Source organism: Lissotriton helveticus, chromosome 5_1, assembly GCF_964261635.1.
Source record: "Lissotriton helveticus chromosome 5_1, aLisHel1.1, whole genome shotgun sequence".
In the NCBI taxonomy this organism is placed as follows: Eukaryota; Metazoa; Chordata; class Amphibia; order Caudata; family Salamandridae; genus Lissotriton; species Lissotriton helveticus.
In genome coordinates this window covers 256,977,667-256,993,557 of record NC_136065.1, presented here as the reverse complement: position 1 = coordinate 256,993,557, position 15,891 = coordinate 256,977,667, and the positions used below count along the sequence as shown (strand labels likewise).

At 44.1% G+C, this 15,891-nt stretch overlaps 1 protein-coding gene across 1 annotated transcript in view; it reads left to right on the top strand.

Annotated features, from left to right (window-relative positions):
• Positions 1–1,773: 1,773 nt before the first annotated feature.
• RNF224 (ring finger protein 224) overlaps positions 1,774–15,891 on the top strand; it is an 81,645-nt gene continuing 67,527 nt past the window's right edge. The window contains exon 1 of the mRNA XM_078640877.1: positions 1,774–1,940. Coding sequence (XP_078497003.1) covers positions 1,831–1,940 — 110 coding nt within the window. The 5' untranslated portion in view covers positions 1,774–1,830. The remainder of the gene's footprint in view (positions 1,941–15,891) is intronic.

Here is a 15,891-nt window from a genome sequence, read left to right as displayed (position 1 = left end):
TTTCTATGCTTTGAATATCAAAACTATACCAACAAAAAACAAAAACAAGTGTGCACCAAACAAATGCTCAAATATTTAAATAGTTAGTTTAATTCACAATCAAATTTGAAACAGTCTTCAAATTTCACTTTTGCTTCTTTATTTGTACATACTTTATTAGTTTTATTTTATACATTTTAATGTTATTAAAATTTGTAAAACAGTCACAAGACCACTGAATACGCCTCGAAGACCCCCAGGGGCCAGACTACAGGTTAAGAACGACTGGTGTTGAGCAAAGAAAAATGTTTAAAATAACAGCATGATTTACTTTTTTTTAAAAACTCATAGCACACCATTATCTCCTTCCTCTCAATTCCATAAACTGAATTACCTTTCCCTAATACCAAATGTCATCCATGTGGCAGTCCCCTGATTGTCCCAGCCAAGAGCACCTCATGTTGACCATAAATCATATAGCAAGATCACAGACCAGGAGTAAGAAATCCATTTAAATATTTTCAATACTTTTGTCGTCCATCTCAAGAATGTTACCAAGAATTCCATCACAAGGCACTTGCGTACAGCCCCCAGCACCCACAGTGGACGGGTAAGTGGTCTTGTCTGAGTTGGTGATGCAATAGCATGTTTTCCACATGTCAGACACATGTAACAGATATTTGATGCCCGATCCATTTCTGACGCATGACTCATCTGCTGTCTTCGGAAAACCCAATAGTGCAACCTCTAATCCCTGCCCCATGTTAATCTCCTGCATATTGGTTCCCAGAAAGATTTGAGGTATGGATAATCTACCAGGATGCTAGGATTTTGACTGCAGCCATCCATCTGGCACCACTATTCATTTGCCCTGGGCATGTTAAGATGTGTTCCTAATTCATGCGTATTCATTGTCCGTTTGCTATGTCTCTAATTGGGCATAGGCGTAAGCATACATAGCCTTCTGTAACAATCATTTCCCTATGGATTAAGTAGCCATATTAAAGACTATGTAGGTTTAAGTTCTGATGATTACCAGTTCAGTTGCAAATTTATTTTTCTGTGGTAATATAAAAATAGGTGAAACATCTGGTGCTAGCATATAATTTATTTCAAAAGTATGAGTTTGTGTCTTCTTAGTACTGTTCACTTTGAGCAGACTGAGCTGTTGTGTAATGCACGTAGGTGATGAGTGATTAACATGGCGACCGTTAGTAAATAAGGAATGTTCATCAGTTCTGACAGTCAATTCCGATGCCTTGCGATATTAAATGTGCGAATGCACAAAGTGAGGAGGTGCATCATTTTTGATGCACATCCTGGGATATATTCTTTGTAAATAGGTGCAATGTTTATGGCATTTTTACCCAAACTGTATCTTCTTGTGGGGCTTGAGAAATCCTCACTCTTACTTGATGTTCAAAAGGAATCTTTTATGGGTCATAGTCGTCATAGTCATAGTCATAGGCTCTTGTATAACGCACTGTTCACCAAAAAGGTCTCAAGGCGCTTGAAGTTCATGAAGGTCATGAAGTTCTTGCTGGGTGATTATGCCTCTACTAAAGAGCACAGTGGTTCTAAGACAGCCATTAAACAGTGAAATGTGAATAAAAAGAGATTGCAGATTGTTCGTATTGACTTGAGACATATGTGGTAAGCCTTAGCCAACCGCTGACAACTAGATATGAAAATAAGTTGCTCCTTTTGGGTGCAATCAAACGCTCTACTTCATGGTGCTGCACACATTTTTTACACACTGCTCTAACCAATGTATTTTTAATTTCTATCAGGCATCTGCGGTCAAGCATGGACACCTCTTCAGTCGCAGCAGTGGAACACGTGTAGCTCATCATGCACAGACTGTCTCACCAGCAGTCTGTAAGCAGCGAAAGCAGTGGCGGGGCTCGATTAGTGCTTCACCGAAAATGTGAGCCAGGAAGCAGAACCCACATGCAAGCCAAGTGAGTGTAAAACCAACAATATTTTAATGTAGAGTCAAGAGGAAAGGAGTTAGAACATCTGCATATGCTTTTATAACTAAAATATGTTGGGAGCTGAAGAGGAAGCGGTGTGAGAAAAAGAAATGTTAGAATTCAATGCAGTTGTAAACATTTACTCAATTGTGCATCATAAGTAAGCAAAGCATAATTTGTAGACCCAGACTAGGACATTTCTTACTCATTTTTTTATTTCTCATACAAATGTCTCATACCCAGTCAGTTATAAAGGGATCATGGGTTCTACTCTCTGTATGACACAAAGTGCCCCTCTTGTGAACCTGTACAATATACAGATAAGATTTTAGAGGATAAGTCCAACAATTTCCAAGAAACAAAATTGAAATGTAAAACTCATCACGCCATTACATTTTTGGAATCAACATATTCCTCAAAATGAAGTCAGCGGGTCTGGTATATTTGGCTTCAAGAGTTTTTTCTATTGGTTCATTTGAAGATCAGGAGGTTGTGGCTTGATCATATCTTAGTCTTCAGTTTGTTTCACTATCGAGCTTTCAGATCTGTGACTTGTCATCCTTCTTGAATTATAAAGCTTATTCTCGAATAAGTGTAGTTGGTTTTCATTTGTGCAGAGGGTATCTTCACGGAGAAGCGGATTGTGTTGTTATTAAGGAGCCTAAGGATGTACTATTTTATTTGTGTGCAACAAAGTGGAGTGTTCATCTCACTCTTGAGTTCACTACATAGTTGACATTCTCCAGGGTAAGACAGATGCTTCTTTTCTGCATTATCCTTTGTTGTGGAGATTTTACATTTTGAAGTTCCATTTAGAGGTATGAGTGAATAGTACATCCAAAGAATGCTGAAGAAGAAACAAATAGCTGGAAGTGTCTCCAGAGCCCTAGGGGTCGACTCCAAAATAGGCAGCATTAGGTACTGTATAAAGGTACCCTCCTCCAACTACATAGAAAATCCTAATTATTATTTTAGCAGACACCATTAGTAATAGGGTAGATAGGCTAGCCTATTCTCTACATCTACATCAGTGCCAGCTTCCAGTATAGGATTATGTTGCCTCCTACTTTAGGTAACTTTTCCCCCATTGCTGTTGGGTAATTTTGGAGTCATAATGTAGGGACATTGATAATACTGACCAAAATATAACTGTGGGTCTAAATTCTACTGCTCGTGTTTCCTGGGTCTGACCAAGTGACTCCTTCAACAAGAAAAGGATCTAAATGGCAACTAAACCAAAAAGAGATACTCTCAAAGTGTGAGAGTACCCATCAGTTACCGTCCTGTACCGCCCTTGTCATCATCTGGGCCTCTTCACTCAAAGAAGAGTATGGCGTACAACCCCTCCTGAGATGTTCAAAAGAGGGGTGGGTGTCCCAGTGTGATATCTATATATGACAGTAAAAAGACGTATACTGGTAACTGGAAGGCAGTGCGTGTGATAAAGTGATGTGCAATATGTGAAAAGGGATTATATTAAAATTGGAGAGATTATAAGAAAATAAATTTAATGGGTATCCTATAAACTTCCAATGTTTTTTTTTTTAAACCTTTATTAAAAGCGAGTTCAGTTACAATCGATACAAAGCAGAACATCATAATCAGCCATCGGAACAGGTTCAAACAGAGCAAAGCAATTAGACCATGGCAGTGCAAATTTCCGTCCCACAAATGTTCGGTTGCAACCCAGGAGAGCTATTTTGTCAGAAAACAACAGGATTAATGAAGGTTTAATTTTAAAATAAAGTAGAAGGGCAGGATCTGTGGCAGTATATGTAGATCAGAACAAATCATGGAAAGTTCAAGGGGCAGGATGATCGTAGTCCAGGAGAACTGCCAGTGGGACGTAGCGATTCCACTCGGTACCAGGATAATCAAAAAAAGAGCAGTTCGCCCACCAACAGTTCCCGATTACCATAACAAAGCAGTCCAAATCCCCCTTAAGGATCGAAGTAGACAAGTGTGCAGAAAACTACCCCCACAAAGATCCCAAATAAGAAAAAGAGAAAATAGAATTAGCCAAGAACAAGAAAATAAGAAGGCTATAGAAACAAAGAAAAAGAAGAAAACAACAACACCCCGCCCCCATCCCCCCACCCTGCACCCCTACGGCCCACCCCCCCAGCAGCGTGCCTGTCGCCCATTGTGAACCCGAAATATAGACAAGATTAAGAGAACTAAGGAAATAAGAAGGGAGAAGGAAGAAATAACCAACAGCCCACAAGAGGGAAAGAGACATGGGGGAGACTCCCCGTACGGGAACCCCAACCCCCCTCCCCCCCGCCCACCTTTAAATCAATCAGAGAACAAATAGACAATATTGGGAGCACCTACTTAAACAGGATGTATCAGTCGCAACACAGTCAAAGTCCCACGGAGGGGGCATAATGCACTCCCAACCACAGAAATGGCGCCCTACGCACATTCGATTCTCACAGGGAAACAGGATCAATGATGCAGGTCCCACCCGCCCCAAAATGCCGGACCGGGGTAGAAACCACACAGTGAAACAGTCATAGCAGTCCAGTAATAGCCAAAACCTCTCCAAAGGCACGTGAAAAGAGCAATCAGCCATCACCGATCGTAGTCCAAGGAATACACTGTCCTGTAGCCGATCCGCCGTGAGACAGCAGGAAGACCCCCCCAAGGGGAGCAAGTCCACAATGTCGCCATCAGTAAGCCACCTCTACGTCGAGCCGCAGTCTCGCCGTTATAGCAGTAACCTTTACCACAACGAAAGCGGCAAATGAAGCTGGTGACGGCCCCAAGAAAACCTCGATTCAATAATAATCAGGACTACTTCTCATCATCACCAGAATATAGGGCCCCGGCCCCGTAGAGGAGTACAGTCGCCGTCCCCCGGCCTCCAATACACCCAGTCGCCGCCACAAGGTATAATCCATCGGATCGCCACTGTTCCAACAAGCAGCGCCACGGCACCACACGGGCAGGCTCAGGATTCTTCGGTCCCTTTCCAGTCAAGATGGCGGATTGTCTGTGTATCAGCAATGGGCAACACAGGAAGACCTCCTCCCCATCACCAAGTATCGTTAGCGGGCCCCCCCAGCCGAAAAAGGCACAGTAATATCGTGCACTCGCCAGCGCCCATGAGCTGGAGATAAAACGTCGATTTAATTTGCAGGCATGCAGAATGCTCCAGACAGGCAGGGAGCAAATCTCGGAGTCCGGCAGCCAACAAAAATCGCTGGGGGGGGGAGTAATGAGGGAGGAGAAGCAAGCAGCACAGGAGAATTGTGCAGTGCACCTGGAAAGGGCTGCGGCGGTGTCAAAGGTATTTTCAGGCTCCCTGGCGGGAGACCGGCGCCTCACAGGTCGATGTGTCCGCTGTTGTTGCACTGGCGGTCGGGTGCAGCGAAACGCGAGGTCCCGGTCGCCGGCATCGGGCAGGCCGCCCTGCTCTGACGAGCGTATCTCCGTCCCCGGAGCCAGAAATTTCGCCGGAATCGGACGCCTCACCTCGGCGTCCCCTCCGACGCACGGAAGCTCTGCGCTCTCACTGGGCAGGCAAGCAGAACAGGCGGCAAGGAGGGAAGGTCGGCGGAGCCGGGACTCGGTGCGGCCATCTTGGCCGCCGGCCCGGCTCCGCCCAGTAAACTTCCAATGTTAACAAGCATTTGCAATGCAATAGGGCTCGCATTAGTAAAGTTAGAGGTATTAGTATTGTAAATTACAATTTTTTTATTTATTTTTTTGTTTTGAAAATAGCGAAATTAATAACTTTGTCATTTACAATGCCAATAGTGTTAACTTTTGCAAACGTGACACCTACAGCATTTGTAATGCAATATGTGTTGTATTTACATGACTTAGATGTATTAATATTAAAAAAAAACAATGGGTTGTATTTTTTTCAATATTTAATACTTAAATAAAATGTATTGTAATTTATAATGGCAATAGCTTAAACTTTTGCAAATAACTTTTTGGAAGATTATGTTTAGTGTATTTTATTGTGATGAAAATACAAGAACAGAAGTGAAATATTAACATTTTTTTGTGACATTTGTAATAAAGTTTGAAACATTGAGAGAACATATTTGAATCAGTTGTTGTTGAATGGTTGCACAGATTGATGCTGTGGTGGCTCTGAATGATGTTGTGGCGGCGACGAGTGATGCTGTGGCGTTCAGTGATGCTGTGGTAGCGCATAGTGATGTTGTGGTGCCCCTGAGTGATGCTGTGGTAATGCGATGAATAGTGAGGGCGATAGATAGATAGAGGGAGGGCGAAAGATAGATAGAGGGAGGTCGAGAGATAGAGGGAGGTCGAGAGATAGAGGCAGGGTGAGAGATAGAGGCAGGGCAAGAGGGCGAGGGATGGAGTGTGGGCGAGGGATGGAGTGTGGGCGAGGGATTGAATATGGACCGGGGGAGGGATGGAGTGTGGGCCGGGGGAGGGATGGAGTGTGGGGTGGGGGAGGGAAGGAGTGTGGAGCCGGGGAGGGATGGAGTGTGGGGCGGGGGGGATGGAGTTTGGGGCGAGGAGGGATGGATGGAGTCGGGGGAATAGATGGATGGATGGATGGAGTGCGGGTATGGATGGATGGAGTGGGGGGATGGATGGATGGAGTGGGGGAATGGATGGATGGAGTGGGGGGATGGATGGAGTGGGATGGATAGATGGATGGAGTGGGATGGATGGATGGAGTGGGGGGATGGATGGATGGGGTGGGGGGATGGATGGGTGGAGAGGGGGGATGGATGGATGGAGTGGGGGATGGATGTATGGAGTGGGATGGATGGATGGATGGAGTGGGATGGATGGATTTATGGATGGAGTGGGATGGATGGATGGAGTGGGGGGGATGGATGGATGGAGTGGGGGGATGAATGGATGGATGAATGGAGTGGGGGAGCCGAAGGCAAGAAAAAACGAGTACAATCAGGGAAGCAGAAGGCAAGAAAACGAGGGCAATCAGGGGAGCAGAAGGCAAGACAAGAAAACAAGTACAAATCTGTAATACAGCCAATAAAAAACGTAGCTGCTTTCAAGAAAAGTGAATGTTAAAACCGAGGCCAAAACGCACAAGTTTACCAATATTAAGCTTCGATATGCATCAATGGAGACCAAAAGAGATCTTCAATATTAATAAAATATGGCTACCACATATAGATTTAAACCTCCATAGTTCAATCACCCTGGTGGCTTAAAAAACATTCACCTACTAGAAACTGAAGAAAAATCAACTGAAATAAAAAATAGAAAGCAGCAGATGTCTGAAGGCAAAAGATAAAGCGCTGCCTCTGGCAACTATTGAACAGATGGCAAAAACATCCAGCAGGCGCCCTCTATAATTCACTCCTCCTGAAACCACTCTGAGTAATACATCCGAATGTTTCATTGCAGTGTAGGCATAAGACATTGCCCAATAATGCAGATCAGCTCTGCAAAGTAAATCTATGCAAAATAAACCGTTACAAAGCAACTTCACACATGTATTGCTAATACAAAGCAAAAGATGACAGCTTTATATAGTGAAATACTTCGGTGTTGTGCTAGTAATAGCTTAATTTAGGCCCACAGACACTGTAACCATCTTAAAGGGTTATGTGCTTATTGGTTCTCAGCCTGTTGTAGGTGGGAGAGTCCTCTGGCAATGAAATGCTGAAACAACTCAAACTCTACGTTAAAATGTACTGGCATGCATGGATGCATTTATTAAGGATGTGGGCGATTTTCTAAGAAGGTGGACACAAATATTGGACCGTAAACAAGTGCAAGCGATGCGCTTAATGACAAATATCAGGGAGCTGGGCGGACAACAGGAGCTGGGCAGGTAGGATGCGTGGAGTTGGAGCAAACATGAGGGTGAGTGCAGGGTTCCCTGCATCTGGAAACCGTTCGCTGAAGAAGGGAAGAAACAGGAAGCTGGGGTGAAGCAGTAGGCGAAGACGGAACAGACAGGAGGCAGGGATACAGAAATGAAACTAGACGGTTCTAAATGTAAGCAGTGCCATGTGCCGCGGCGATAAGAGGGCGGAAAGGACGGCCGTGGGAGGAGAAGTAGGAGAGTGGTGTAGGCGGAGGGGCGGGTAGCGGAGCCTTTGAAGGGAAGAATGGAGGAGCATGGTGAGGAGACATGTCAGTTTGAACACAAAGAGGACAAGCTTCCTTCGTTTGCTTTTAAAACAATTTAAGTTGATGATTCTGTTCTCTGTCATGGCACAAAAAATCTAATTTCAAGCAAAAAGTTTAAACTTAGTAGGACCAATAAGAAGAAATTCTCTGTATTCATAATCTTTGCAATGTAACAAGCATTTTGACCGATGCTGCACAATAAAATAGGGGGGAAAAACGTATGTGATCAAGCGACTGTTTCTGGAAATGAAGCGGGCTCTATCTTTATCTTTTTTGTTTACCAATAAAAATAAAATGGCAATTTTGATCTGGGGAAAAAACGAGTTTAATTTTAGTTGCACAAAAGCACTTTCTACACAGTAGAGCGGCCTGGCAACAAATTGCAGTTGCTGAGCCCACCCGAAAAATAAAAAATGAAAAAAGAAGGTTACTGACTGCAAGGGGTGGGACAAAGCAACTTGGAGTGTGCTAACATGGAAGTCACAAATAAAGGTGCTTAAGGCTAAGCCACTAGGAGGCAAATATATACAAACCAGCTGGGAGAGACGGGAAAAGCAAATTAGAGCTTGGAAAAGGTGGAGATGAGGGAACAACACAGAGCACGGGAGAGGGGATGCTCGACAGAGGAAGCAGCACACAAGCGAGAGAAACCTGTTGATATAAACATTTTAAACAAGCTGTGAAACGTTCAAAGTAAGGCAGCAATGAAAAATGGAAAGGAAAGCTGATATAAAGAAAAGCAAAGCTGCCATTAAAATGAAAGTGCGACATGAGGAGGCCGTGGGCAGCAACAGCAAGGGTGGGTGGGGGAGGAGACATGCGAGACACGGCCTGGCGGCCGTGAAAAGTGTGAAGAACGCGGCCGCGAAATGAAAGCCTTTAATGCAGCAGGGGGTGGAGTGGATCCCTTTGAAGTGAAGCTGCTGGCGGTCCCACGCTGGGGAAGCAACAGATGGCTGGCTTTGATGTGGTGATGCGAGGTAGGCAGGCAGGCGGATAGAAGCGCGTTCACGAGACCACATGCACTTCTGGAAATCCGCTTTTTGAGAGCTTAGTTTAGCTCTCAGTTTAGCCCCTATAGGGTAGGAGGAATGTACTCCGCCTCACCTGGCTGCGGCTCAGGTAGATAGAGCACCGCTCTATTAGGAAAGAGCAAAACAAAGGAATATATAGTCATTGGTGTGCCATTCTGATGTAGCCCAGTGCACTCATTTCAATACAAGTCGGGACAGTACAATGAAGACCCAATAGATGTCAAAAGAATCCACATGTAGTGTCGATCCTACTTCCAGTGTCTTTAGGGGAATAAAATTACTATTAGCAGCACTCATAATCGTTCACAATCATGTGCTAGTAAGAGTAAAAGGTGTCTGGCTGCGCATCCAAAGAATGTCATTGACACGTATTTCAAATGGTGCCCTCAAACATAGTACACATCGCCTGCTTTCTGTGGCGCAGGGGGCGGGTGCAACATGTCGTGGCACAGTGAGTGCGGTCATCCGTGGAGTCCAAATATATGTCTTGGACTCCTCGCGCTCATTAGGGGATACGTGCCGACAAGGCCAAGCATCGTCCTCAAGTAACCTGGATTACTAAAACATACAGGGTGCCTCACAGTGTGTCCATAATATTATTGACACGCATCTCAAAAAGGTACTCTTAAGAATAGTTCAAATCACCCGCCTTCTGTAATAGCGGTAGTGAATGTGGCCTGTCACTTTGAATAGTATTTGGCACGGAGAGCGTAGATATACATGGAGCCCAGGTGAGTATCCCGGACCCCTCGCGCTTATTACAGAATAAGGACAGGAAAATCACAGTACGTCCTCACAATGCCTCCAACCTTTTGATGGCGGTCGGCTTGTCAGGCAACAAAAATCCTAACCTCAGCAATCAGCATTAGCTCGCGTGCTTACCTCACTGTCGGTACTCCAGGCGGCCATCTGTGCCGTCTCGGGGAGGTACCCGGTAGGTGTAGCACGCCATATTTGTTTAGAGCCCGCGCCTGTTCATGACGTCAGACGCACCCTCACGCCCCGCAGGATCTTGGGGGATGTGGTTTTAGTAGTGTCTTCATCGTACCTCGAGTGTTTACACAGGCCGGAATAAGTAGAACCACTCATCTACACACATATACATAATAATAAGAGTAAAGAATATGAGGTATATATCGGGAAGTCCCTTTACCTGTGCATGATCATATCTATATTACAAACATGTGTCTCCGAATGAATGTTATTCCATCAGACACACCATTCCGCCCCACAGGGTCATGGGAAAAGTGGTTTTGGGCAGTGTATTGTCATTCAGCGTGCCTCGAGGGCTTGCACACGTCAAAATAAGTAAAACCACTAACCCAAACGCATATTCGCCATCTTAGAGTTAAAGAGTATGAGGCATATGTCGGAATATCCCTGTGCATGGTCATATCTATATTCCTGATATGTGTCTCCGAGTAAATGTTATTACTCGAAGGATCATAGGATATGTAGTATAATCATTCCGAGTCTGTTACATATGTACTCAGTGCCTCAAGATGATCTATACATTTTGAATATCCAACCCAAAAGGCCAGTCATGACACTTAAGTAAAGTGCGCAATAATGCACTATACACCAGAGATAAACAATATGTGTATGCCATGGCATGCTGTAAGCCAAAGATAAAGCCAGGGATAGGCGTGTGTCATATTGTGCCCGTGTTTAGGTATAGCATAACTACACGTAGTTCGTATTAAGTATAGTTATAATGCTCTCAGCGATGTTTGTCTATTGAGAACAATGCTTGCATATCTGTCCGATTTGTACAAACATTTAAGATTTTAGAGACCATAAGTGGTACTCTGAGACATTGTTGACTGGTTAGTATCAGGAATGCTTAATCCTAAGATCTCCTATATGTCTCTAAATAAGTCCAGTCCATTTAAGACAACATCTTGTGTTGGGGCCATATCTAATAAGAATCAGGTTGCAGAACCAAGTGGTGGCAACCATGGGATGTCCTCACCAAGATCAATAATTCATAGTGACATCCATGGAATGTCTTCATTGAGACCCCCTTTGTCCGTATTCAATTTATACATCCACTTCTGCTCTATTTTGAATAGATGTTTACTGACATCGGTAACATGTGCTGGAATCATGGGTTGTTCTATCACAGTCCAGGTAAAATCCGTAGGGCCGTGACCCACCTCTAAAAAGTGGTTGGTAAGGCGGGTGGCCTGTTTTTTACACCAAATGGTGCTTTTATGCTCGGAGATGCGTATTTTCACCTTTCTCGTTGTCATCCCCAGGTACAATAAATGACATGGGCACGTTATAAGGTATATTAGATTCTGACTGTTACAATTAGTAAAACGCCGCTGTTGCCACGGACGATTACTACCGATGTCAATGGTATTGGAGCGTGAAGTCTGTGGGCATGCTGCACAAGTCCCACAGGGGTGATGTCCTACCACAGGTGGCAAGTCCCAGAGTGTGCCTACAGCTCGACTTGTCTTCGTCTTAGGTCTGGTATGTAAAAGTTGGTCTTTTATATTCGTACTAAGTTTGAATGCAAACAGTGGTTGGGGTAAGCTATCAGACCCTGTGTTTAGGATGCTCCAATGCTTCCTAATGATCCTCTGGATGTTATTAGATTGGGTGCTAAAGGTGTTAGCACAAGTAATTTGTTTGTTTTTTTCTTTTGGGATGGTTGGTTCCAATAAAGCTTCCCGATTGTTGTTTGCTACTCTCTTTTTTGCTTGTCGCACTAATTTCTTTGGGTAGTTCCTGATACCCAATTGTGCCTCCAGTGCTTTTGCATGCTCCTGAAAAGATTCCTTTGTGGAGCAATTACGTTGTATACGTAAAAACTGGCCGAAGGGCAAATTGTCCCTCAAGACCTTGGGGTGGTATCTGCCGTAAATTAACAGTGAGTTTCGGGCCATTGGTTTTCTATACAGTTCAGATCTTAATCCTGTAGAGGTCACTGTATGAGGAGGTCCAGAAATGACAGGGAGTGTTTATCATGCTCTACCGTGAAGCGTAAACAATCATTTCTACTATTAAGCCATCCATGAAACTGCAGTAAGTCTTCAAGGGTACCACACCATATTACCAAGATGTCATCAATATAGCGCTTCCACACCCGCAAGGAGACATGGTAAGGATTTGTAGGTGTTAACACATGCTCCTGCTCGAATTTGTGGACATACAAGTTCGCTAGACTTGGGGCAAAACACTGCCCATACTGGTGCCAGACGTCTGCAAAAAATGGTATCCTCAAAGCGGAAAAAGTTCTCTCTCATCACCAAGTTTGCCAGATTCATAATCAAAGATACTGGGGTGATAGAGTTCAGATCTTTTTCACATAGTAGATTTTCTATCACCTCCTGTGTGTCATTTTGAGGGATGGACGTATAAAGTGATTCTACGTCAAATGAGACTAGGAAATCAGTGGAGGCATCAAATTCAATTTCTAGTAGGATCCGGAGCACATCCTTAGTATCCTGGAGGAATGTGGGCATCTCCTTCACCATGGGCCTTAAGAACAAATCCACGAACGTGGATAATGGTTCCATCAAGGAGCCTATGCCGAATATTATCGGCCACCCAGGGGGAGGGCGCTGTATCTTGTGCACCTTGGGGAGCACGTAGAAATATGGCATTACAGGATGTGGGGTCCGTAAGTATACTGCTTCGTTGGGGGTCACCCAGCCTTCTGACAATGCCTCTTCTACTATATGACCAATAGTATTCTTCAATCTCTCCGTGGGATCTTCTGTTAGTGGCAGATAAGATTTAGTGTCCTTCAGTTGTCTGAGACATTCATTACGATAGACATCGGTGTCTAGAAGCACTATGGCACCGCCTTTGTCAGCTGGTTTTATCGTCAGGGACACATCTGATGTTAAATCTTTCAATGCCTCTTGTTCGTTTCTTGGGAGATTGATAAATGGCCGGTGTTCCTATTGATAAAGTTTTTTGATGTCACTTTGGACTGCTTCTTCAAAAGTAAGTACTTTCGCTGGTATGCCAGTCAATGGTGGAGTGAAAGTTGATGGTCGTTGTAGGGGGACGTAACTGTGATAGGTCTTTAAAAATTTCCCTTGGACCCTCTCTCCACAGTTGTTGTTTACATTGATAATACCACCTGCATTATTCTCTATTTAAAATGCTTCTCAGAGGTTGATGAAAAAATGCATTGGATTGACTCAGGTCCTCTGAACCTTATTTCATGGCTCTCAGATAGGAAGAGACTAAGGATTCTCTATTCATAGGGAGAAGTTAGTACTCTTAAAGCGCTGGATACACTTGGGGGCCCATTATGATAACGGGCAGATCACCACCGCCCGTATGGGGGTGGCGATCCGCCCGACAAAAACCTCTGCTTGCTTCTAATTTCCCCCCGCCACATTACCATGGCTGGGGACCCCGGCGGACGGGAAGACCCTCCGTCGGTAGGCAATCCGCCCAATTGCCTACTGGGCGGAAAAGCAGTTTATATGGTGGCGGTGTCTGGTAGACACCGCCATCATATTTGTATGCAGGCGGGGCATGCGTTGCCGCCACGGAAAGGCAGGCAGTTTTTTACATCGGGGGCCCGTAGCAGGCCTCCAGGGATTCTGGGGGGTGGGGGGTGCACATGGGGGTACCCATGGTACCCCCTGCAGTTCCATGTACAACATGGCAGGCACCGCGTGGTGCCTGCCATGTTGTGCATGGAAGTGCACTACATGCCTTCCTGGCATTGTGGCGGGCGGTGCTGAGTGTACCGTCCGCCACAATGTCAGGAACGCATAATGCGCCCGCCACTGTGGTGGGCGCATCCTAATGGACCAACGGGACCCCCACCCTTATGGCTGGCGGCCCCATTTCGCGATAGGATGGCGGGCGGACCTAATGTGCCCCTAAGTCTCTTCAGGGTCTGCTCATAAATATGCACTTACACATGAGGATACCTTTTTCTTTTATTTTGGCCAAGTTAGTTTCACCCAGAGTTCCCCAACTGTTGTGTCTCGAACAAACGAGCAATGCCACTCACTTTTTAGCATATAAATCGACTTCAATGGGAGAAAAAAAAGAAGAGTGCAAGGACATCTGACAAGCTCACACAAGAATATGTTTGCCAAAGACGTAATCACTTCATAATTTGACCCTGGCAGAAATGCAATTAGGCAATCCACAGTGCTGGCACTGATGTACTTAATTGCCACATTGAGTGGTAAGATGAGGTGCTGTCTGGTCTGGTCTTCCGCCTCATGCCCATGCCCATGCCCATGACATAAGAATCTTCCAACTTTTAGAAAGGATTTCAAAACTTATCAGGAAGAATTCAAATGTTTTGAACTGTGGAGACCATATGCAGTGCGCTATAGTTTTAGACAGGTGTAGCCCATAGATCCCACAACAGGTGTCACCTGCAGGAAGCATTAGCAACTCCTTTTGGAGAATTCTGTAAGGCATCACCTAGAGCCCCAAGTCATGAGGCTATGCACTGCCTGTGTCCTTGATCAAATCTGAGTGAACTGCCTCTCATCTGAATGTGACTCACTCTTTAGCATCATTGTGTTTAAGCTGCAAGTAACTCAGCCACTTAGAAATGGCAATTCAACTTCTTGGAGCCAAACTCCAATATTGCATAATGAGTCTTAGAGCCCTCGATGTATGCGTGACCATGTAAGCGCTGATTATTGCCCAACCTGTGCTTCCAAATGAATTCTAGCAAATCTTTTTGATCCATTTTTATCCTAGTTTATAGGTTTTTCTACAGACAACTTCTATAGAGTAAAGTGGGATTTGTGTACACCTCTTGCCCGTGATTGGATGGGTTCTTGTCCACCTCACTTCTCTGCTCCTGATTTGATGGGTTTCCTCTCTATTCACCTGTTCATCCCACTCCCGGAACATTTTGGTCTCATTGTATTTTGATTGGATGATGTATGCTTCCCTTGCTGGAGTCACACTTTACATTGCAGTGAACACACACGTCCAGTACTGATTATTATATGAAATTTCTTATAGCATAAGAAAAAACATTCCATGATGGCTGCAACATTTGCGTGTGCATGCACAATGGCGATCTTGGAATGAATTGTGTTTGGCTTAAAGGAAAATCATTCTAAGATAGTGTCCACAACTGCAAGAATTTTCAGGTAGGAGACAACCAATATATAGCCATTTTTGCTTAAAAAATCTGGAGCCTGAATCCGGTCTATTGGCATTATTGTAAATCCATTTATGACTGCATGGAATCTTATATATATATATATATATATATATATATATATATATATATATATATATATATATATATATATATATATATATATATATATATATATATATATATACATGTATATATATGTATTACCTAGTGACTGTCGTCAGTGGGTAGTTATGGTTAGAACCTTGTTTCTATTCAAAAAGCATTTTTTCTTTTGCCAATATCTTTGGCACCGGTTGACGAATCTTCGCAAAATTTTCGAAACTAATGGTCCGCTCATGTCAACTCCTGTCTTGAAGGGTTCGGGGTGATTCACCAAGCGGGGGCTGGGAAAAAAGGGGGGTCTTTAGACACGGCTACAGCCCGAACTGCTGAACGAATTACACCAAATTAGCCAAAAAGATAGCTTTTGGTCTACAAAGCACGCTTTTCTTTAAATGGTGCAAATCCATTCAGTAGTTTTTGAGAAATTTAAACTTTACAGATATCGATATTTGAGAATTGTGAGATATGATTGGCTGAAGCCTCATGATCACGAGCTTGTTTCTGATTTGCTGCCAACACATCAAACCAGGAAGTGTTGGCAACCATCTTGTGACTCGGTACTGAGTCACAATAAAAAAGGTGAGAAAAA